At 32.8% G+C, this 24,364-nt stretch overlaps 1 protein-coding gene across 2 annotated transcripts in view; it reads right to left on the bottom strand.

The window, feature by feature from the left end:
- The window catches only part of CNTLN (centlein), a 319,321-nt gene that overhangs the window by 81,577 nt on the left and 213,380 nt on the right, over positions 1–24,364 (bottom strand). For both annotated transcript variants that reach the window (XM_003782868.2, XM_012813233.1), the window contains exons 14-18: positions 21,284–21,375; positions 18,174–18,709; positions 10,465–10,645; positions 4,255–4,357; positions 3,950–4,173 (exon numbers count right to left, since the gene is read on the bottom strand). In XM_003782868.2, the coding sequence (XP_003782916.1) occupies positions 3,950–4,173; positions 4,255–4,357; positions 10,465–10,645; positions 18,174–18,709; positions 21,284–21,375 (1,136 nt within the window). The remainder of the gene's footprint in view (positions 1–3,949; positions 4,174–4,254; positions 4,358–10,464; positions 10,646–18,173; positions 18,710–21,283; positions 21,376–24,364) is intronic.

Here is a 24,364-nt window from a genome sequence, read left to right on the forward strand (position 1 = left end):
GAAATATGGGTTTTTCTTACATATGCTTTAAAAATCTCTGTATCTCCTAACTTTCTTATAGAAAACAAAGTTAATATTTCATGTTTGAATGCCCAGTCTAACAGAACATTATTTTTTCTACTTTTTGTATAAATTAAATATTTTAAGATCCAAGAAATATAAATGAATAAATCCATAAAATTAAGCATTGTATATATAAAACATTTTCCTCATATTAAAAGAGGGCTTCAAAAATAAGGCTAGCACATTTTTTACTTATATCTTCACCACTCTAGCAATGATATAGAATATAAAATGAATGCAAAAGACTTACACTAATTTTTTCTTTGAAATAGGTAATAGGAGCCTATTTATATATTCAATCTACAGACTAATGTTTAGTATACAGCTATAGTTCATTTCATCTAAATATTAGATTTAGAATATTTTACAATAATATTTACAGTACCTACTTTTAGGAAACATAGACCATTACTATGTATCTAGTTCTTATTTAGTTGTTGGTTGTAAAATACCACCTGTACATCATACATGGCTTTAGAGTATATAAATACAAAACACAACAAACAATACAAAAGATACAAAATACAAAAACCCCATGAGATAAATTGATGACAGCTCAGTCTAAATATGTAAAAACAAAACCTGTTCCTTTGGCTAAAAATTTTCTTATGAAACGTTAGTACATTTGGTTATAAAGCTCAAACTTATTTTAAGCCTTGTGGAGGAAAGTCTATATTAGTTTAAAATATAGTACATTACAATGAAACTAACAGGAAAAAACATCAAAGAATACTTCGATAATTTACTTTACCAACTTCTCAACAAACAATGCTACTTTTAATTACATATGAAAAAGTGCAGTCTGCCCAAATACTGAAATCTGTCTTATGTATTCGTTATTAATGTACACTATATTTAAATCCTGTAAATCTAAAACTTACTGATGCCTGATTCAAAGCTGTGGAACTTTCTTTAAAAATGATGGGACTGGGCGGCACCCATACCTCAGTGGGTAGGGTGCTGGCCACATACACAGAGGCTGGCAAGTTTGAACCCGCTGGGCCAGCTAAAGCAATAATTATAACTGTAACAAAAATATAGCCAGGTGTGTTGGTGGGGGCACCTGTAGTCCCACCTACTTGGGAGGCTGAGGCAAGAGAATCACTTAAGCCCAAGAGTTTGAGGCGACTGTGAGCTGTGATAACATTGCACTCTACAGAGGGTGACCTAGTGAGATTCTGTCTCCAACAATAAATAAATAAATAAATACAAAACAAAATAAAAAGAATGATAAGATCTTTTAAATAATGATATAGATATAAAAATAAAAATATTAGAATACTTTATCAAATATCTAGGTATTCCAACATAAATAGGCAGAAAAAGACTGAATTTACCAATTGGTTTTGATAAACTCCATTTCTAAAAATATCACAGAAATGAACACGTTATCAAAATTCTCAATTTTGTAAGCTAAAAAATTTCTAAGAAATCTGGAATCTTGACATGGTCTATGATGCTGGAGCCCAGAAGGACTATACTAAAGTACTGACTAAAGAAATTTTGTCTATACCTCTATAAAATTTGGGAAGTTATTTTATCAACTTCTAAATTTAACATAATTTTAAACTTAGTTACCACCTTTGGTTATATTTCCATATGTACACAATATGCAAGTAAAATCTAATTCTTATTAATCACTAGCTACATTTGAGTTCATAATCATTTTTGAGGTAGAAAATCTCTAAATTCTAATTCTTATGCTTTCCAGAAGTACTTTTTTCAATATTAGTTGTTCCTGTATCTTCCCATCATCTAAAGAAAATCTGTATAAAAAAAGATAAGTACCTACAGACAATTAAGTATAAGTTACATCTATAATGTAGCAGCAAAAATATAACATTTCACTTTGTACTAAGTAAGATCTGATATTGCTAAAATTTAGCAATTTAGGGTAGCTTCCCATATAGTGCTCAGGAAGGAACGCATATTAAAGCAACTCTTCTGATCTTCTACATCAGCAGTTCTCAACCTGTGAGTCGTGACCCACGGGAACTGTAATAAAGGGCCACGGCATTAGGAAAGTTGAGAACCACTGTTCTAAATCATACTCTCTCTAAAATGCACGTGGTCCCTACAGTAACTGAAGTGGTACTTAAACCTCCTATCTTTCATTTTACAAGTAGTTGAAATTCCTGCTAAAAATGTGGATTTCTCACTTGGTACTAACAAGCATGGCACTTGAAGAGTTTTAAGAAAGGAAATTAAAATTGGTTGCCTAAAAAGAAAAAAAGAAAAGTACATCATATGCAGATTTTCAGTTGAATTCCAAGTCTACTATTTTATTTTTCTCATAGTGTATCCTATTTAAGACTCTAAAGCAAGTGACTATACCACTATTTTTCAACCTCCCATTGAAGAAAACTCCTATTCCAAAACAAAATGAGAAATTTGGTTTTCATAACAACTGTGACTTTCTTATACAATTTGCCTATCACAATATAGGGTTTATTATTTACTAGTTGTGCAAAACCAATGATCTAGTATATTACTTAAGAGAAAATAGAAGAGAGTTCAAATATTTTTGATGTAAGATTGAGCAATTAGGGTTAAGAAGTTTTTTTCTTTTCTTTTTGTAAAAGTTCTTTCATGTCACTTTGTTATTTGTATAAAAACTTAGGAATACATATAGTTTATAATATCATGCTGAAATATGAAATACAATATCATTTAACTAGAGAAGTAGGAAAGGAAGGGTGGCAGAGAGGAAGAAGAAATGGCGGAAAGGAGATGAAGGCAAAGAAAAAGAAAAAAAAATTCAGCCAGTAAAATGAATATGGGTTCATCAAACCATTTTGTGAAATCTAGTTCCCGTACAGTGGTTGTGGTATCTTACATGTAATAGAGCTCTAACACTAGAAGTCAATTGTATCTGGTATCCTGCGCCCAAGTTTCCAAGGGCCAAGCCTGTAAAATCCTCAAGTTTACAGTGTAAATTAAATTTGGAATGCATGTAAAGTTTGGGTATAAGGCTATGATGAGAATCAAGCCAGAACACAATTCTTATTTGTATAACTGGTGTAACACTAATCCTTTATAATTAATTTCATATTTCTGACTATTATTTGAATCAAATAACTAGACATTATTACTAGGATTAGAGAAATTAAGTGAAGCTTATAAATATGTGTGATAGTGATTTCAAAATTACCTAATATAATGAAATAAATTTTTCTGTGCAAAATAACAATTTCTAACACATCATTCTTTAGTCAAGCAAATATCTTAAAGAATAGAGACTCTATTTTTTAAGGAAAAAAATATTTTCTTTTTCATTTGCTTTGAGATTAACTTATAGTAACTAGGTGTAAGGAATGTGTCTAAAAATTATTAAGGTAAGCTCAATTTATATGAGTAAAAGGAAGTACAGATAGGTTATTGGAATACATTAAGATACATACATATGTATATGTATATATTTACATATATATACACACATGTACACATATATCCATATAATGTTCACATTTTATTCTAACAGTATTTGCAAAGAGTAACTAATACAATTGTTTAATAGTGTAATTTATAATCATAAATACGATGTTTCGACATGGGTAAATGAGTAAGCTAAATGCATTTATGGAGCCTACACATAAAAACTAAGATATAAAACAATACACCATGTACAGCAATATTAATAGCTAAGCAGAATAGAAATGTTAGTAAAGTATCTTTTGGATTTGGAATTAATTCCCTCACGTAAGTTGTCCCTTAATATGGATCTTACTTAAAGAAGTCTAGTAACTAAACTATTTACATTATTTAACAAATGCCATGGATTTTTTATTCTACTAATAGACCTGTCTAACGCAAATATGAATTAAACACATGCAAAACAAAACATCCACCTTTACACTATAGTATAACTCAATCTTAAAGTCTTTACCTTTATGGTCTGTCTGCTTGTCTGAAATCGTTGATCAGATACGTGCTGTTGATGGAGAAGCTTTTCATTAACTTCCTTATATTCTTTAACAGACAATTCTGCTGCTTTTTTGGCATTCTGAAGTACACTGTTTTGTTGTTGCAAGGATGTAATCCGTTCTCTTAATGAGATAATGCTGCTACTTAATTTCTGGGTAGGCACATTTTTGTACTTTTCTCGGTTGACTACATAAAAATAATGATCATAATATTTTAAAAATTAGATCACATTAAAATAAATGTTGTTAATTTCATATGTATTCTTACCTCCAGTAGGAAATGCTGTATGTAAATGCTGTATGCTCTTTTGCATACTACCATTCTTCTTTTGAAAAGTTGGTTTTTTGGTATTCTTACAATGAAAATTATCCTAAATTTAAAGTTTCACAAAAATTATTTCAATAACATCAAATGAACCAATACAACAAGTAATATCTCTTTCCTTAAAAATACATTTGTGCAGTTTTTAAAAGTCTAGATAACAAAATTTTATAATGGATACCAAGAACTTACAAATGAACTTAATATATGCACTAAACTTAACTAGCAGGCAGAAGGTAGAGACACAAAATCAATTCAAAGAAGCATAAATGTAACCTAAGGACAGTTAAAAAACCTTAGAGAAAATATAGTAACAGCTATAAAACTAAAATATGAATAATTAACAACTTATTTTTTAAAATAATAGGTCCTTTCTCAAACAATTTTCTCTATTATATATAAACAAATGAAGCTAATAACATTTTAACAAATGGAGGTAAAATAATGTTGACAATAATCAAGTAAAGTTCCTTGAAACCTTATGTTTTCCTCAGAATATTCCAATATAGTAAGACTGAATTTTGTTCCAAAATGTTTCACCAATCTGAAAACACTGTCACAAGCAAAATTTTAAATAGAAATGTTTCAAAAATGTTACAAATCCCAGTAATAGGTGGTCTTACTTAAGTATTTATTGGTTGGTATAATATGTACCCTTCTAAAATGCACCATAGGTGTGGTTCCACCAATCTATTAAGTGTAGAATATAAACATCTTAACACAGTAACTAAGGAAATGCCGTGAAGGCTATGTTAACCAGTTTCATGAAAGTATTTTAAATTGTATATAAAACCAGCACATAGTACCCTATAAATGCATTAATGTACACAGCGATGAATTAATAAAAAACTAATAAAAAAAGAATTTATTGGTTGGGAAACAAGATATATTTAATCTAGAAAACTATTTCTTAATGAAAAAAGAACTTTTTCAAAGATCCCAATTAAGGAACAAGTAAATAATATACAAGTAAATAATTATGTAATTACAATAATTACATAACCTTCAAAAAGGTTATGAAGAACTAAATTTGACCCACTGTTACTTTGACAATAAGCCACATATTTTATATTGATGAATACATAAACTATTCTATGTCATATGTAAAGCCCAGCCCTAAAGTAATGAAACCAATTTATTAACATGTATACTAGAAGCCTGTATGTAGTGTAGGGTTTTCCTTTAAACTAGTTTCAGAGATTATAAACCTTTGCCAATGTTGCATTTCTCAAAATATTTTTGAAATGCCCCATTTGAACTTGTCTCCAGAACTAACATATAAGGTATATTTTTCAAAATTTTCATTGCTTTAAAAGATTTCAATAAATACCTAAGTGTCTGTCACATATAAGTACTGTAAAAATCTCAAACTACCAATTAAGTTACCAAAAATAGTCACAAGACTTGGCATCAAATTAACTAGACACATAGTTAAAAAAAAATGGGCTTCTATTTAGAGTACTAACTAGAAAATTTGCATACAGTAAAACAAATACACTTAAAGTGTCTTTCTAACATGGCAAAACATTAAGGAAATTCCCTGTGTGCAATAATGAGTAAAAGCCAAAATCCAGAGAGAAAAAGAAGTTACCAACAAAGTCACCAGCAAAATGTAAGACAATTGCCAATGCCTTGTTCCCCTAGAATTCCATTTAAATAGCAATACAGAATGCCAAAGTCAGGTAAGAAATTCTAGTCCTCAACTTAAGATGAGAAATTTAAGGTCATAAAGCTATGACATTTTGTACAACAGTTTTTTCCTTTTACTTGATGAGTAGTATTCTGTATTATGGATGCAATGTAGTTGTTTAACTGTTTAGCTATTGAAGACAATTTTGGTTGTTCTCAGTTTTCAGCTATTACAAATAAAACTGCTATGATCATTCATGTACAAGTATTTTTGGTAAACATTTCTGTGGGTTAAGTGTCCAAGTACATAATAGCTAGTTGCATGGTTAAGCTCAGTTTTTTAAGAAACTGCTAAACTGTTTTCCAGAGTACTGTATTGAGCCTTATTATACTCCGACAAGCAATGTATGAGATATCTGGTTTCTCTGTATCTTTGCCAGCATTTGGTATTGACATTATTTTTTATTTTAGCTGTTTTGATAGATGTATAGAACATAATGGTATTAATCTAATTTCTCTAATGGTTAGGGATATTGAATATCTTTATATGTGCTTATGTGTCATTTATATATCCTTTTTGGTGAAATGTCTACTCTTTTACTTATTTTCTTATTGAATTGTTTCATTTCTAAGAGTTTTCAGAGTTCTTTATGCAGGTGGACATAAAGCTCATATGAAATTTAAAGTTATAACTCTTTTAAATTGCACATGAACTTGATGTCTACCCTGTATATTCAATATGTGAGATTTTTGTCAGATATGTAAATTTTATGAATATTTCTCTCAGTTTGTGGCTTGTCTTTTTATCCTCCAATAGGGTCTTTTGCAGAACAAAAATTCTTAATTCTGATGAAGTCTAACTTACTGATGTTTTCTTTCATGGATCAGGCTTTGACTATCATATCTTAAAACTCTTTGTCAAGCTGTAGTCCCTGAAGTCCTAAGCATTTTCTCTCATATTGTCTTTTAAAAGTTTTATAATTTAATTTTTATATTTATACATGATCTGCCTCAAGTTAATTTTTGCATAAGGTGCAAAGTTTAGGTATAGGGTTTTTTTTGTTTGTTTGTTTTGTTTTTGGCCTTGGGACATCCAATGCCAAAGCACCATTTGTTGAAAAGACTATCCTTCCTTTATTGAATTGCTTTTGCACCTTTGTCAAAAGTCAGTGTTCATACTGGTGGTGCATCCATTTGCAGATTCTCTATTCTATTATGTGAATAATAAATTTTTCCTCCCTTCTCAGTGGGTGCATGATATTATCAGTCTTGATATCAGAATCAATTTTGAGTGATGAAGATCGATGCCACCATCTTTGAGACAAATATAAAGTTATTTTTGTTTCTAAAATTTTCATTTGGATATTTTTTATAACTTCTATTTCTTTGATGAGGCTTTTTATTTCTTTATTGAGATGCTCTATTTTTTTGTTTGTTTTAACTCTTTCCATAATTGCTTGTAGAAGCATTTTTATGGCAGCTACTTTAAAATGTTTGTCATATACAGATTATGCTCAACATATGATGGCATTAAAACCCACTGTTAAGTTGAAAATACTGTAAGTAAAAAATACATTTAATAATCACCTAATCTATCAAACTTCATAGCTTAGCTTAGAGGACCTTAAATATGCTCAGAACAAACTTATGTTAGCCTATAGTCCAGCAAAATCACCTAATATAAAGCCTATTTTATAACAAAGTGTTGAATATCTCATGTAATTCATTGAAAGCTGTGCTGAAGTGAAAAACAGAATGGCTGCTTGGGTACGCAAAGTAAGGTTTCTACTGAAAGCATAATGCTTTCATTCCATCACAAAGATGAAAATATCTATGTCAACCATTGGTCAACCATTGTTTAGTTGGGGGAATGTGTGTAATTCTCACTTTTGGCTTTTGTTGACCTATCTCTTCTCATTCAAATTAAGGTTACTTGGTTCTTGGTGTGACATGTGAGAGTTTGAATTGTATCCTATACGTTGGGGTTTTGAGACTTTGGATCTTAATTTACATCTTATGTGAACAGATCTTCTCTGACATCACACTGGTGGAAAGGGGCACACCATCTAATTACTGCTGGGGGGGGGGCGTCCAAATCCAGTCACTGTTGACACCTTCGTTAGAAGCAGTCACCTTATCATGTTTGGTGGGAGTGGGAATGTCAGGCTCTCCAATAGGCCTGGGCTGATACCATCATGGGTAGTTGAAAGACAGGGACCTCGTTGATGCTCCCGACTTGTCCTCCATTAATACCATGGGGAACAGGTCAGGGCTCATTAGGAATAGGGGATAATGAAATGCCCTATCTATGCATTTGGCTTTTGAAATTGCTCTACTAAGAAGGGAAAGGTATACCTCTTTACTGCTGAATGGAGATGGATATCCAGTCTCCCTATGTGGTTTCCAATGACAAGGAGGAGGAGTCACTATCGTTAGCTCCCCACTTTGTCTTCTCTGACACCACTCTGGCAGAAGGGGGAAGTGAGAGATGCTCCCTTATAGCCATGTGAGAGTGAAAGTCTAGATGCCCACTAGGTCTTTACTGAAGAGGGTACAAACAAGGTTACAGTTTTTTTCTGTGGTGACTGGCTGGAGTAGGACAGTTATTGTATAAACTTTTCCTTCGTGGTAGGCTAGCTTTTTTGTGAACCTTTGGCTAAAAAGAGCAGAGTTTTATTGGTGGCTCATTATCATCTGACCTACTGGGGTTTCCAGGTTGCATATTTATCTAAGATCCAGGCCAGGATATAGGAAGCAAAATTAAAACCCAGAGAACTCACCACCATGTTGTTCCTTGAGTCCAGAGGTAACCTACCTGGTCAACTCAACATACACACAAAAGTGGCTGAAAAGAGAAAGACTTTCATTCTAAGTGTTGATGAAGAGCAGTGGAAATTTCCATAGGCTAGTAGTATAGCACTTTGGAAAACAGCACTATCAACTAAAATCTTTTTAGAAATGCTTAAGTTATGGTATCGTAATTCCACTCCTAGATTTTTATTACAGAAATGCCCAGACATGTACAAGAATATTCATTGCAGCATTATATGCAAGAAATCAAACTGAAGCAACCAAAATTTCAGACAATGTATCTATAACAATGAAAGTGAATGAACTAATAATATTCAATAAAAGAGGTGAGATACAAAAGAGATACTATACAGGGTATCCATAAAGTTCATGTGCAATGTAAACAGCCAACACCAGATACCACAAAGTTCAAAACCATAATGTTAAGGAGAGTAAAATTATGAAGGAAAGGAGGGAAGTCATTAATCTAAAGTCAGGATAATGAATATATTTGGAGTTAGCTAGAGGTGCTTTCCAAACACACTTTCCATACTTTGGTCAACATTTATTTTCTGACTGCCAAAAGTATGACTAGATCAAATCAAAGTAGTTTATAATGTACTCTATTGTTATGAGAATAAAGTTCTGAGTTAGTTTTATTTACAAACCCATTAAGCTGCACATAAATATCTATAACTAAAGAAAATCCCCAACCAAATAATATATAGCAAAATAGGTAATTTCTATAAAAGCTACTTATCAATTTATCAATAAATCAATCAGTAGGCTTTTAGCACACAGTTGTTAGTAACTAAAATAGACCTTTGTAATCCTTGAACTTTTTCCTCCAAAGTTCTGGCAAGGTCTCAACAAATATACCTTTTTTGAATTATGTTTTAAAATAATTCTACAGGTTAATTGAAAGACAACCTGTTTTTCAACAAATGAAATGATCTTTCCTCAAATTTTTCACTGATTTATGCTGAATAGGTAAATTTTCATATTTTATAATATATTAGTGGTAGAAGTACATAATTAAGTTTATTAGAAAATCAATTTTTCAAAATTTAAAATGCCTTAAGTAAGGTATAAATAATTCAAAGATTCAGACAGACTAGATCACTTTATTGCTACAGTTTTGGCTCAGCACCCATAGCACAGTGCTAACAGTGCCAGGCACATGCACCGAGGCTGGCGGGTTCAAGCCCAGTTGGAGTCACCTAAACAACAATGACAACTGCAACAAAAAATAGCTGGGTGTTGTGGTGGGTGCCTGTAGTCCCAGCTACTTGGGAGGCTGAGAGAAGAGAATCACTTAAGCCCAAGAGTTTGAGGTTGCTGTGAGCTGTGACGACACACACTCTACTGAGGGTGACAAGTGAGACTGTCTCAAAATAAAAAACTCAAAAAAACCCCAGAAGTTTTATCACTTGGATAATTTTATATATCTGAAAACAATAATGAGGTTTTTATCACCTGTATTATTTTCTTGTTATAAATACCATCAGATTTATATTTGTGAGACTAGTATTTATTTCCATTTTCATCTATGCAAAAGTCTAACCAAATGGTAGATGAAAATTATTAAAAAGCAAATATTTTTACTGTACACTTCAAAGACAACTTAATTTTTAGGGATTCAAATTAAATCACTGGCAATATTTATTGATTTAAGTTATGAAATATAAGATAAAATTAAGAACATTGTTTACAATTAGGCAAAATTGTGTCACATACCTTTGGGGTCTCGCCACTTATATTTGAGCCTGTTTGTACTATTTCTTTTCCTTGTGTTTGGCTATCTTCTGTTTGATCACTTTCTTTCTGGTCTCTTCCATCTTCTGTAGGACTTACTTTCTGGGATGTTTCTATAATAATTGTTCCCAAATTTTGAGAGGTCTGTGCTTCAGAATCACTGCTTTTAGCAAAAAGCAAGGGCATAAAACCCAAGAATAAAAATTGTTACATGTATTTCTTTTAAGTTTAAGACCAAATGATATTACAGCAAATACTGTATATGAAGCTATGAGTTTAATATTGGCATTCATTTCTTCTCCATGTGAAAAAGTTAGTTTAAATATACTTTATAAAATTATAGAATCCCATCAGGAAAGTAGATTGTCTAGTACGAAATCCCTACCAGCATCACTTCTACAGCATTTATACCAAGTGCTAACTCAGGAAGCACGTGCTTTAACACTTCCAGGTTTGGAATACACACTACTTTCCTGTTCATGCAGGAAAGGTTTGATATTTCTAACAAGTTTAAAATTTGAAAGCATCTGTGATGCTTTCATCCACTAAGTTTGATACCCTAAGGCTATTTGCCACTCACTAAAATATTTGTTAAGCACCAACTAAGGGGCAAGCTTTTTCATGGGCATAAAGAATAAAGTTATAGTAGATAAAGTGAAAAGAAAAATCCCTGCCTTCAAATAACTTTTATCCTAGTAAAAAGTCAGGAGTGGAGGGACAGGAAACAAAGAATAAGAAATATGAAGTAAAATATATGATATGTTATTAATAGCTATGTGTTAAGGAGAGAAAATTAAGCAAGGAAGAGAGATTAGAAGTGTTCAGGTTAAGTAAGAACATATACATCAGTCCCTTTCCACATGGGCTATCTTTTAACTATTTGGACATGATTATATTTAAGACGTCTTTAAGGAAACCATCCCTAGCCTGTTTAAATATTCCTAATATATGTGCTTCTGAGATGCAATGCTTTACTTCCCTGGTCATTCTTGAAGATGTTCCCACTTACCATGATGGAGCATTGTGTCTAGAATTCAATTTTGTGCAATAGGTACACTGTAAGAGGCACTTAGTAGAACCACAGGTAGATGCAGACTAAAATTGTATTAGCTTTTCTGGCATATACATCACACTATATATTCATACAATGTTTAACAAAACATCCTAAAATATTTCTATATAGACTATTATAAAGCCACATATTTCTCTCATTGTATAGTTGAGCAATTGGTATTTTACAGTATAGCCACGTAAACTACTCTTTTAGTCTTTTGTCTATCTTCCCAGTCTATTGTGAGATCTTTGGGAATCTTGATTCTATTTTGAAAAGTATTTTCCATCCTTTTCGATGTCATCTTATACACAAATTTGATAAACATACTTTAATGGAATTTAGATGTACTATATTTAGTATAATCATGTTTTAACAAACATATAGAATAATCTGATAAGAATCTCCCTTGAAGAACCTATGCTGGCTTTGAAAAATCGCTGCTTCTATTAAGAAACATTCACAAACTGTTTTTCATAATGTGCTACAGCCTTCTTTAGGATTTATTTCAGTAACACCAACTAGAGAATTACCATCCTTCTGGTTTTTGAATAGCAGAAATATATTTCTCTCTCTCTCATATTCCTATACCACCTGGGTTCTCCTGCAATTGATCTAATCTGCAAGTTATTTCAATATTCTGAAATTCGGTATTTCTGGATCAAAATACTGTAATCTATTTTCTTAGGTGTTCTATTTTTATTACCTCTCTTTGTATTCTACTCTCCTTTTTGGTTTGCCCAAAACTTAGCAGTAATTCAGTAATTACAGTAATTGTAGTAATGCAACTTCTACAATGATATGAAAAGTGGCATATGTATCATATTTAATTGTGATAAATTCTCAATGAAAATGTTTAAAATTGACTAAAGAGGCCCTTTTGGGGAGTATCTTGGGAGGTGGGACAGAGTGCATCATTATCCTTTTAATTCTTCATTCCATATGTTTAAAAATTTTTTTTTACTAAATGTCTACTATGTCCTATGCATGGGAGATACATTGATGAACAAAATCTTCAAATGTTCATCCCCTCTTGAAGTTTACAGTCTAGCCAGGGGAAATAATAAGCAATAAGCACAATACATTTGAAATATTATGTATCATGATATAAAGTAATAGGTGCCATTAGAAAAAAATGAGCAGGGTAACAGGAAGGAATCCATAATAGAGGAGGTGAAATTGGGACAGAATGCAATTTGAAATAGATTTACCTTTATTATTATAATATTGGAGCAAAGAATTAGAGAAGAGGAAGTTAGCTGTGTTGTATCTGGGGAAATACATTCTAGGCAGAAGGCACTATCAGGCTAAAATCCCTGAAGTAGAAGTTCCTGTCTGCAGGGAACAATTAAGCACTGCAGTGTAGGTAAAACCTAGTAAATTGAGACTAAACACAATGCTGAAAGCAGGTTAGAAAACTTCTTATAGTAATACAGGCATCTAATAATGATGTATATATGTAAGAGTGATAGCAATAGAAGTGGTAAGAAATGGTAAGATTCTGGATATTTTTGGAAGAAATGCACCAGGATTTCCTGATAAACTGGACCTGGAAAGAGACTGGAATCAAGGATAATATCAAGTTGTGGGCCACAGCAACTTAAGCGTGTATACACTGTTAGTTAGGAATGGGACGACAGCAGCTGAGCCAGGTTTTGCTCAGGACTAAACACTAGGTGAAGCTCAGGAGTAAACACTAGGCTGTTAGATATCTGACAGGCATTCAGTTGACAGTTAACTTGCAAGTCTAAACTTCAAGAGGTATAGGCTGGACATAAACATTTTGGGTGGCAATTAAAGATTTAACATTGGTGTCAATACATACTGTGAGATCACAACGGAGTACTGAAGGGACAAATAAATGTCTGTTATGGTTTGAATGTGTCCCCCAAAGTTCATATGTTCACATCCCCAAAGCAAATGTGTTGAGAGGTGAAGCCTATGAAGAGGCGATTAGGTCATTAGGGCTCTGCCCTCACGAATAGAATAATGTCATCACTGCAGTGGGTTAGTTCCTGAGAGAACGGATTTGTTATAAAAGTGACTTCAGCTTCCTCTTGCTCTCTTGTCCTTCTGCCTTCTGCTATAGGATGATTCAGCAGGCGTCACCAGGTGTGGATTCCTCAACCTTGGATTTCCCAGCCTCTACCACTGTAAGAAATACATTTCTTTTCACTGTAAATTACCCATTCTGTGGTATTCTTTATGTGGTTATACCAACACAAAATGGACTAAGGCAGTATCTAATGACTAAGCCCTTGAAAACTAAGAGATGGGGAGGGGGTAACAAAACCAACAAATGACACTGAGCCTGAATATCATTGAGAAAAAGAAAATAGAGAGTATTATATGGTGAACCATAATAAGAGGAGGTAGAAATCAGTGTCAAATACTCCTGACAGGTCAATTAAGATCAGGAATAAGAACTGACTTTGGATTTGGCAATGTGGTAAGGACCTTGAAAAGAATGGTTTTAGAGGTATGATGAGGGGATGAAAGGAACTGGAAACAATAAATATACACAATTTCAACATTTTCACACTTTGCTACCAAAGGCAGCAGAGACAAAACTAACAGGTAAAAAAGAACTTAAAGGTACATAGTGAATCTTCTGGTATCCGCACATGGTCCTCCCAATTTTACTTAGTGATTAAAATAATTGCTCTAATACAGTAGCTCCCTTTGATACTTGTTAGTTCGATAACATGAGGAACCCCATTGGCCGTAACTGTGTTCTCATGGGGAGCTTTTCTACCTTGCACATGAAAACCCTCAAATCCACCAAGACCAAGGTCCTAGCAATAAGAACAAAAAATTACTCTAGTAAGGTTTATCTGGTTAAAAAGTTATAGGGGCGACTCCAACCTATAAGGCTTTATTCTTGGATCGATGCATTATTGAAAATGAAAGAAATCATAAGCTGAAATAAGGTATGTACCTTAGCTCATGCTGTAACTAAGCCTGATCATCCACTATGCTGTAAAGTCAGTGGTAAGACTAGGGATTTCCAAGACTGTCACATATCCTTTGCCATGAAATGTTTCTTCCACCCTTTTCAATGATGCTGGGCAAATTGGATTGCCATAAGCAGAAGAATGAAACCAGACCCCTATTTCTCCCCATACATAAAAATCAACTCAAGATGGATTAAAGACTTAACTATAAGACCTGAAACTATAAAAATACTAGAAGAAAACTAGGCTTGGTCAGTACAGAAGTGTTAGGTTTTTTGGCATAGATAGTTCATAGGAAATATGGTATTTCAGCATGCTGGACAGTATAATGGTTCCCTGACTTTCACTTGCAAAGTAGAACCTACAGAATCCCCTCCTAGTTTGAGTTGTCATTCTTAGATTGGCTTGCTGTGTTTTCTAGTCAATGTCTCTTTAGAGATTTCATATTTTTCTGTTCTCAGGACATCAAATATCAATTTTCTCTCTCCTAAACCATGTAAGTCTTACAGCTGTTGGTGTTTGTCTGCACTTGTTCACATTTTGGGTTGTCACCTAGATGTACAGCAGACACAATCTTTTTCTTGAGTTTTGGTTATGCTCTCCTATTTGTTTTATATTGTTGGGACACATGGAGACCACTGCTGCAGTCACTTCTAATAATACCAGCATTTTTGTTTTATTTTGTTTTGTTTTGTTTTGAAGACAGGATCTCACTCTGTCATCTAGTCTGGAATGCAATAGTGCAATCAGAGCTCACAGCAACTTCCAACTCCCGGTTCAAGATCCTCCTGGCTCAGCCTCCCCAGTGGCTGGGACTATGGGCACATGCCATCACACCTAGCTAATTTTTTATTTTTTGTAGAGACAAAGTCTCACTGTGTTGCCCAGGCTATTCTCAAACTCCTGGGCTCAAGTCATCCTACTGCCTTGGCATCCCACAGTGCCAAGACTGTAAGAGTGAGCCACCAAGCCCTGCCAGAACCAGAATTTTTAATGGAAAATAGAGTTAACAGAAAGGATGTAACCTTATGTGTCTATGATAAGATTCTTGTCACACTTTTGAGAGGCTTAACATACCCTTTCTGTTTGGCAAATATGTGGGAAACTAATGGTGGAGGAAGAATAGTGACATTTGTTATGGAGATTTCTCTCCTGTCATCTCCGGGCTGATTATGCTCTAAAGTACCTGTAGTTATAGATTTATGTCTTGCTTTTAGGGACAGGGCAGAGAGGCTTTTTTTTAACATACTTTTTCTCAGTTGCCTTCAGCTCAAAATATGGCATATTATGGAATGGCATAATACTGTAGTTCCCAATCCCCAGGCTGCAGTGGACCTATACCAGTTAGTGGTCTGTTGGAAACCAAGCTGCACAGCAGGAGGTGAGCAGCAGCCCAGCGAGAGAAGCTTCATGTCTGTTTACAGCCTCTCTCCATCACTGGCATCACCACCCCGGAGCTCTGCCTTCTGTCACATTAGTGGCAGCATCAGATTCTCAGAGAGTGGGAACCCTACTGTAAACTATATAGGCGAGGGATCTAAGTTCTGAGCTCCTTTTAAGGATCTAATTCCCACCCACCCTGTCTGTGGAAAAATTATCTTCCATAAAACCAGTCCCCAGTGCCAAAAGGGTTTGGGAACACTGGCATAAACTGCTTAATAAATTCTTATTTCTCCACTTTTCCTTACAAACTTAACTTTACTTCATATAATTTGCTAGGGATACTGAAATTCCATTTTTCTTCTTGAAGGTATAAACCACTCCTTTTGATAACCCCTATCACTGAATGGTCATCCTCTTGCAAGTACTAGTCAACTACAGGAAATAAATATTAATAGGGTAATAATTATACAATACAGTATCTTACATATACTAACTTATGTATATATCATTTTTATAACTTCTATTTTTCTTGGTATCCAAGTAACTTTCTTATATTTCAGACTATGAAAAGATTAAAAGAAATATAATCTATTTAAGTCCCTGAAGTTCCACTTCAGGATTTCTAATTGTTTCAAAATGTATTATAATTGAGTGATTCCTGAGACTGTTCTGGCAAGCAGGAAATTTAACACTTAGCACAGTGTAAAATCGAGTGTCACAGCTAAATAACTTAAATGACAATTTTATATTTTAAGAGATATTGTGTGATATACTTCCAAAAACACGTGACCTTCTGCATATGCACTAATGATGGAAATGTTTTACCAAATTTCACATATTTATTCATATACACATAAAGTGTGTTGCTATTTTATAAACAGTGTGGTATTATATAAAGTACCAAGTGCCTGAGATATAATTACTAACTGAAACTAAAATTTCTTTGAACATACAGATAAATGCTTAGTGGGTTTTAAGTTAAGGAGGCTTTTATCTCTAATTGTTTTTGAGAACAGGGAAAGAAAACTTGGGTAACAGAAGTAGAAATGCAGACTTTATCCTTCTGCCTTCCCATTATAATTTTTTTTAAGTTTTTATAACTGCCTGAAGATCAGAGACTTGACCTGATGATAATTTAAGACAGTGCTTTCGAAGTTGTTGGCACAACAGATTCAGCTGGGAAGTTTCAAAAAATACTGAAGGATGTATCCCAATCTAAAGGTTATAATTTAATTAGTTAGGGTGTGGCCTGAGAAGACCTCCAGGTGATTCTAATATGCAAACAAATTTGGAAACCATGTTTTAAGATACTTTTCATTTCTATGTCTGTGATTACAAAAACTACTCAGAGGCATCCCAAATCTAAAACAGAACACTATTAGGGTTTATAAAACCAAACTAAAACAAAAATGAAGGTAAATAAGAGGAAGTATGTCAATGTAAAACAAGGTAGAATTTTTTAAATTATGGCAAATTGAACAATTTGTTAGCATTTCTGGCAACAGTGAACTTCCTTATTGTCTAGATATAAAAAGAGGTGTTTTATCATTCATTTGCCTTTGTGGTTTTGCTTGATATGCTTCAAGTGCATATATGAATGTATAGCCCGGAGTAAGAGAAAAATATTACAGAATTTTAGTATTCTCCTGTTGCTATTCACTAGGGGTATATAACTTCAGACTAGGAATCTGCAGAGCTATAACTTTAAAGAACTAATTTTTAACCACCATTCAATTAAAGATAGTACAATGACTTTGCATAATACATACATGAAATAATTAGTGAAGATGGTTCTTAATTTAAAGGATGTTAAGCAGCTTGTAGACATCTGGTAACAAGCTGAAATGGGTCATTCAAAATTTATCTAACTAAATTAAGGGGGAAAAATGTTTCTCCTCCCAGGTTGGCATGTCACAAGATAACTAAACCGACTTAGTAGGCTTGCCTGGGAATCCTTAGCTGTCAGTGGTGAATATGCAAAGGGCCAGCAAATTAAATCAACCTGCCAAACTGTCAATTTCAAGCCTCATGACTGCATGAAAATAGCATCACTGGAAGAAATCAAGCATTGCCTTCTTTTGGGCTTCCTGGCACCTATTCAAATACTCATGCAGTTGTGGCTAATTTTGCATGCAAATTTCAGTCAATAAGCTCAGAACAAGACCTCCCAAGATATTTCAAAGGATCTGACAGTATTTTTTCTGAATACCAAATCAACAGTAGTTGAAATTCAATCTCCATTTGCTAGTGCTTTACATATGCACAGTGTCCCCACCACAGAGCTAAGTTAATGAGAGCCCTACCTGCTTTCACTCACATCCTCCCATCCGTCCTTGCTGAGGTTCTCAAACACATTGCTCATAACCTTGATGGAGTGATTGAGAATAGTGTAGCGACGACCCACAGAGCACTTTTTCTTGGCAGCTTTAAATTTAACCTTGGTAGTGGTTGTCTTACAGTCAGACTGTCCAGATCTCACTTGCATGGTGGCCATCTCAGGTTTAGCTTTGTGTGCTAACTGGTGCACTTTCCCCACCGAGTTCATGAGCTCTTCATTTTCATTTCTCAATGCATTAGCTTCTGCCACTTGTCTCTGTAAGGAAGTGACTTCTCTCTCCAGCTCAATGATTTTTACTTGAAGTTCAGTTTTTTCTTTTTCTACATCTTTAATTTCCTTTACTAGCTGTTCTAGCTCTTTCTCTCTGGTCTCTGCATCTTCTTGATGCTCTTTTAAGAGAGTTTTCAGGAAATGATTTTCTTTCATTAATTTTTTATTCCCTTCCTTTAATCTTCTTGACCTTTTCTCAAAAGATTTTAGTCGATTTTCCAACTCAATGACCTAAACAGAAAATTTTAATTTACTCTTTTAAAAATCCAAGATCATAATCTCTTAGTGTATTTTTATCATCTTTCTAACTTATGAAAGAAAAATTATAATTAACACAAGGACAAAATAAATCTAAAGTACTTAATTTCTAAATAATTCTAAGGTGGTATAGATGAATACATTCAAAAATGCAATAATACATCTGTTGAATAAAGGACAGATGGTAAAAGAAGTTAAAATTCTACACAAAGTGACACAGAACTAAGTATGCTAATAAACTGCAGAGTATTCTGAGATCATAAGTGCTTTGGTTATATATTTTATTCACTGTGAAAAAGATATTTCAGAGATAAAAATAATTTATTTAAATAGTCCAAAAGTAGGTACATAAAGTATATTAATAAATAACATTTTTATTCCATATTTAACACTGATATAAAAAAGTGATGATTAAGAACAAAATAATCTACTGAGGCTGCTTTTTTAATAAATTAGAAAAACATTATTTTACTACTCATGTGTCCTTAGTTTACAAAATAAAGGAATGTTTTACCAAAAATTAAAGTTTAACAATTTTAAATTGTAATAATTTCAAGATTGCATGTAAATTTAAGGACTGTTAAATGCATTTAGTTTGTGTGCTACACATCAGCTAAAGCCCATACTTTCTTTTAGTGCAGAACATGTATTTAAAATAATTAAGAGATGGTTCTTTTTAAAATTGAAATAAAACACTTAACATTTTGAAGTATGCATATTAGTTTGCTAGGGCTGCCATAACGAAGTATTCTAAGATCATGATGTCAGCAGGGTTCATTTCTTCTGAGGACTCTCTCCTTTGCTTGCAAATGGCAATCTTTTTCCTACATCTTCACATGGACTTTCCTCCGTGTTTGTCTGTATCCTAATTACCTTTTCTTGTAAGGATACCAGTCATATTGAATTAGCCACTCTAATAATCTCATTTTAATGTAATTACCTCTCTAAAGACCCTATCTACAAATACAGTTATATTCTGAGATACTGAAAATAGGGCTCTAACATACAAATTTGGGGGAGACAATAGTTCAGCCAATAACAGTGTGAAATATTAATATATTATTTTAAAATAATCTGCTTATAGGTTTCAATACTACTTTATACTAACATTGTTTACATCTTATTACTGTATTTTAAATCCACTGTGAGTTTCATATACTTCCTTTTATAATACGGAAACTCAACCATGAGAATTTAAATTGTGACCAATATAACTGAACTATGTTAGTATAAAGAATAATGACAAATTCATATTTGTTTTTCAGGCTTAAAAATGGATTTCTGGATCCACTATGGTAGTAGTTACTTATGGCAGCAGGAATGAAATAAAAGCTTTCTGTTGGGTTTCAACCCTAAGGTAATAAATAGTAGCATAATATTATATACATCATAGAATTACCAATTGTACAGAATCTGGCAATCCAATATTGTTCTGAAATAAAGATGATGATAAGCTAGTATAAACTGTATGACATTCTAGCTGGTAGTACCTAGATTATTTCAATTACTCATTTAACCTGAAGATAAATGAACATGAACATTTCTTGTTCACTGTTATTATGTTAACCTGATGTATATCATTCAGTAATAATGACATGACCTATTTGTTGCCTAACTATATGGCAAGTGTTAGAAATTTAAGGAATCATGTCATCTGCTATAAATGACTAGATTTCCTACAAGTCAGTTCACAGATGCAAGAAATATAAGTGGCTGCATGAATATTTCTGTTTACTGATTTGTGCATTTCCAGCTTTATCTAAATATTACAGGTTTGTAAAAAACAAAATCAATCCAATATAGCCAAGTAAAAATTTCTTATAAGAATAAATTATTTAAAGAGCATTTTCTATAAACAATAAGTGTTAATATAATCAAGTTTACATAACTGCACTTTATAACTAATCACACAGGCACAGACATTAAGTATAAAATTCTGAAGTTAAATGTTAGCATGTTAAACAGTACTTTAATATGAATGATAGCCAGACTGTATCACGACTATAGGGTTCACATAGTCATATTAAATAGAAAGCTATTCTAAATCATATAGATATAATTTTTATCTAAAATGAGATGAGTCATGTACATTTTCTACTTTAAAATTAAATTTATGAACATATTACAATTTAACTAGGGTAAAGTTACAACTATCCTCTGTTTTTAGTTCAAATATTGAAAAATACTGAAAAATCTCTATATTTGTTAAAGTACAGCATAGAGTCTTATTATGATCTATTTTAAACTTAAATTGTTATAACTAACAAGCATATATTATCTAAATTTTTATAATTTCTACTGTTTTCATTCTCTCCATTTTATCTTTGAAAATATTTTTAATCTACACCAATGGAAGGAATAGTATATATACATTTATTTTACCAATATTGATTTTTTAACCCCATTTTGGCAAGCCAATGATTTTGAATTATAAATTTAAAGATTCATCCAAGATTTACGTTCATGAGCCCTCGTTTTAAAATATAATCCTTTATGTTAAAATTCAGATTTAACTTGCTCAGCTCAATATCTCAAAGATTAGACTACCTTTTGTAATGTCTGCTCCAACATTTCTTTCCCATTCTTCTCTGGAGTACTCGTCTTGACCTCATCATCTTCGCTGTATCTAAAGAGATGTTCTGGTAGAGAATAAATAATATATTATGGTACTTGTGTACTACTGAAACACTGTCCTGTCATTTTAAACAAAAAGGTTCTATGGCTTTTCAATTATGAATAATCTAGGCTATTTTCTGGTCAAGTATTTGGCTACTAACTAAATGGTGACCTTTTTCAAGATTTTTAGTAACATAACTATGAATCTTTGTAGTGTCACTTTTTTTTTCTGCAGTGTAAGATTTTCAAAAGGACAATAGATCTCCAGGTTAACAATGCTACACTTTTTATTCCTATTTTCATTCCTTTGTAGACTATTCCCCCTTTGCCTTAAAAGCAGAATTCATTGCCTTTTTATCTATACAGTTACTACTAGTTTTGTTCTCTGGATCTTGTTCCCTGCCAGGAGGATCACAGTGATTGTGGAACAAAGCAAACAGGAACAGAATGAGGGTGGACTGAAACTGTTACACCCCCTACCACCAGCCTTTTTTCAAGTGAAAGATCATGCACTAGGCTGGGCATACCATAAAAAGCACATTTCTAAAAATCTAAAGCTTCATAACAAATAGAAAGCCAGATACATGGGTGAAGTTATTTCTATACATCATTCCTACACTAGCTATATTTAAATATCAAAATAAGCAAAAATCTGCTAGCAACTTGATGTTAAAGGATAAATCATAAAACTTCAGTTAATATCATCAAAATTAAATGATACTAAAACCTGTAAGTAAATTTTTTCTTATTAGATAAATTATGATGACAAATTTAACTAACATTTTCTTACTAAATTATTTTTAGAATATAACATTTCTTAAAGAATAAATGGACAAAAAAAAAAAAAACCAATACATAAAGCTAAAAGGATGTATATCTGTGTTAGCCTGACATGATTTTGCTTTAAAGTATGCTTGGCTGCTATAGGTCAGTGTAAAACTTTGATTTATCAACAAAGGAAAAAGAAAACAATATTATTCTCTGTAGAGTAGAAATCCTCTTGGTATAAACAGTGACTAACAAGTTTGTTAGAGTGAATTAGGCATTTCTTTTGTCTCTGAAACATGACATACCCAATTAAAACTTCTGTACTCATAAAATAAATAGAACACTATCCTAAGGATAATAAAAGCTAAAATAGGTAGAATTTGCCATCTGGGGAATAAGTACCTTTACCTTGATAATAATCTATCAGTTCCCAAGTTTCTTCTTCAAGTCCCCTAACACCACAGTGCTGAATTCATTTACAACACTCTTTCAGAAATAAAGAAGTAATATGCAAATACAATTTATCCTTTCTAATCATTTAAATATCTTCCATAGTTCCGAGTGTAATATTTACCTTAAAAATAAGATAATAGTACTCTATTCAAGAGCAAAGAATGATCACAATAGCTAAATAACTCCAATAAAATAAATGGTAAAGATTGATTTAAAAGTGAATTTGCTGGGGTTTTGCTTCTGGGTGTGTACAAGGCCCACTGGTGGACTGGCTAACCATGTTCACCTAAGGTCATATGCTGAAAAGTTTGCTTCTCACCTTTACAGTTTTATAAAGAACATTCAAGCAGCTATGCCTAACCCATGAAAAGGAATAAGGATCCAACTGTCCACCTCTTGCTTTTCTTCCCCTTCAAAGATCTCATGATTTGTGAAATAAACCAAGACGATCTAGTCAGAAATACACATTTCTATTTTTTTCCTATTGTTGATGTGTAAGCATAAACTTCATTTTACTGGAAATTTTAAAAAATATTTAGGTTTAAATGCTTTACTTTTATTTTTACTGCAGGGTGTCCCAAATGGGAAATTGTAGCCAAATTTAACTTTATTTACAAAATATTCATTATGAACTTTTAGGAAACATTTACAAGATATTCTCTTTGTGCTGGCCACCTCTTCGTGACATTTTGTAATGAGTATTTTGTAAATGAAAGTACAGTTAGCTACTCTTCTCTATTTTCCCCATGTATGGCAACTTTAGGGGCAGCTTTGGGACACTGTTCTATAAAAATTCATTGTGATTTATATTCTTTCTCAGGAATTTCTTCTCTCCCTTTTTTATTTCTTTTTCTATTTAACTTTTACATTTGCATATATATAGCTGTTTAAGCTGATTTTATTGTTTTCTATATTTTTCTTTTCCATTAATCCTTTTGGCTTACATTAAAAAATAAGCTAATTTTTTTTGCAACACTTTCTTTTTATTTTCCTTTTAGATTATTTATTTTATCTATTATAACAAATTATTTTAAAAATCTATTATTTGCTAGATATGGTGGCTCAGTTCTAAGGTAGAAAAATACCATTAACATATGAAATAAAAAACTAAAACAGTAGGCAAGTGCTATTTTTCAGTGGAATAATGGAATTTAGGCTTTTTTTTTCTTGGCGTTTACTCTCCTGTAAAGTATACAGGAGAACGTGCCTAGGAGAACGTGCACTCTCCTACAGCTTGGTAGTTACGGAGTTGTAGACTTTCTCCGGCTTTTTCTGCTGATGTTCACTTTCTTTCTTCTCTGCAGTCTGGTTCTTATTGAGCCAGTTGATCATTGAATGGTAACTATGTACATTAGTGCACTTCTGGGGTACAGTGTGGGGTTTTCACATGCAATCCAAAATACTTCCATCAAACTGGTCAACACAGCCTTCATGTCATTTTCTCAGTTATTGTTTTAAAACGTTCACATTCTACTCTTAGAAAGATTCACTTGTACCCCTGTAAGATAAACCTCAGAAGTAATACCTCCAAACCCCCTCCCTCCACCCAATTCCCCCTCTCTTCTCCCTCCCCTCTCCCCATATTCTTAGGCTATTTGGTTATAGCTTTCATATAAAAGGAATTAGTTTCATAATAGGGGTGTGTACATTGGATACTTTTTCTTCCATTCTTGTGAGACTTTGCTCAGAAGAACATTCTCCAGCTCCATCCATGTAAACATGAAGGATGTAAAGTCTCCATCCTTCTTAATGGCTGCATAGTATTCCATGGTGTACATATACCACAGTTTG

The sequence above is a fragment of the Otolemur garnettii genome, unplaced genomic scaffold, assembly GCF_000181295.1.
Source record: "Otolemur garnettii isolate 467f Iridium unplaced genomic scaffold, OtoGar3 scaffold00006, whole genome shotgun sequence".
Classification (NCBI taxonomy): Eukaryota; Metazoa; Chordata; class Mammalia; order Primates; family Galagidae; genus Otolemur; species Otolemur garnettii.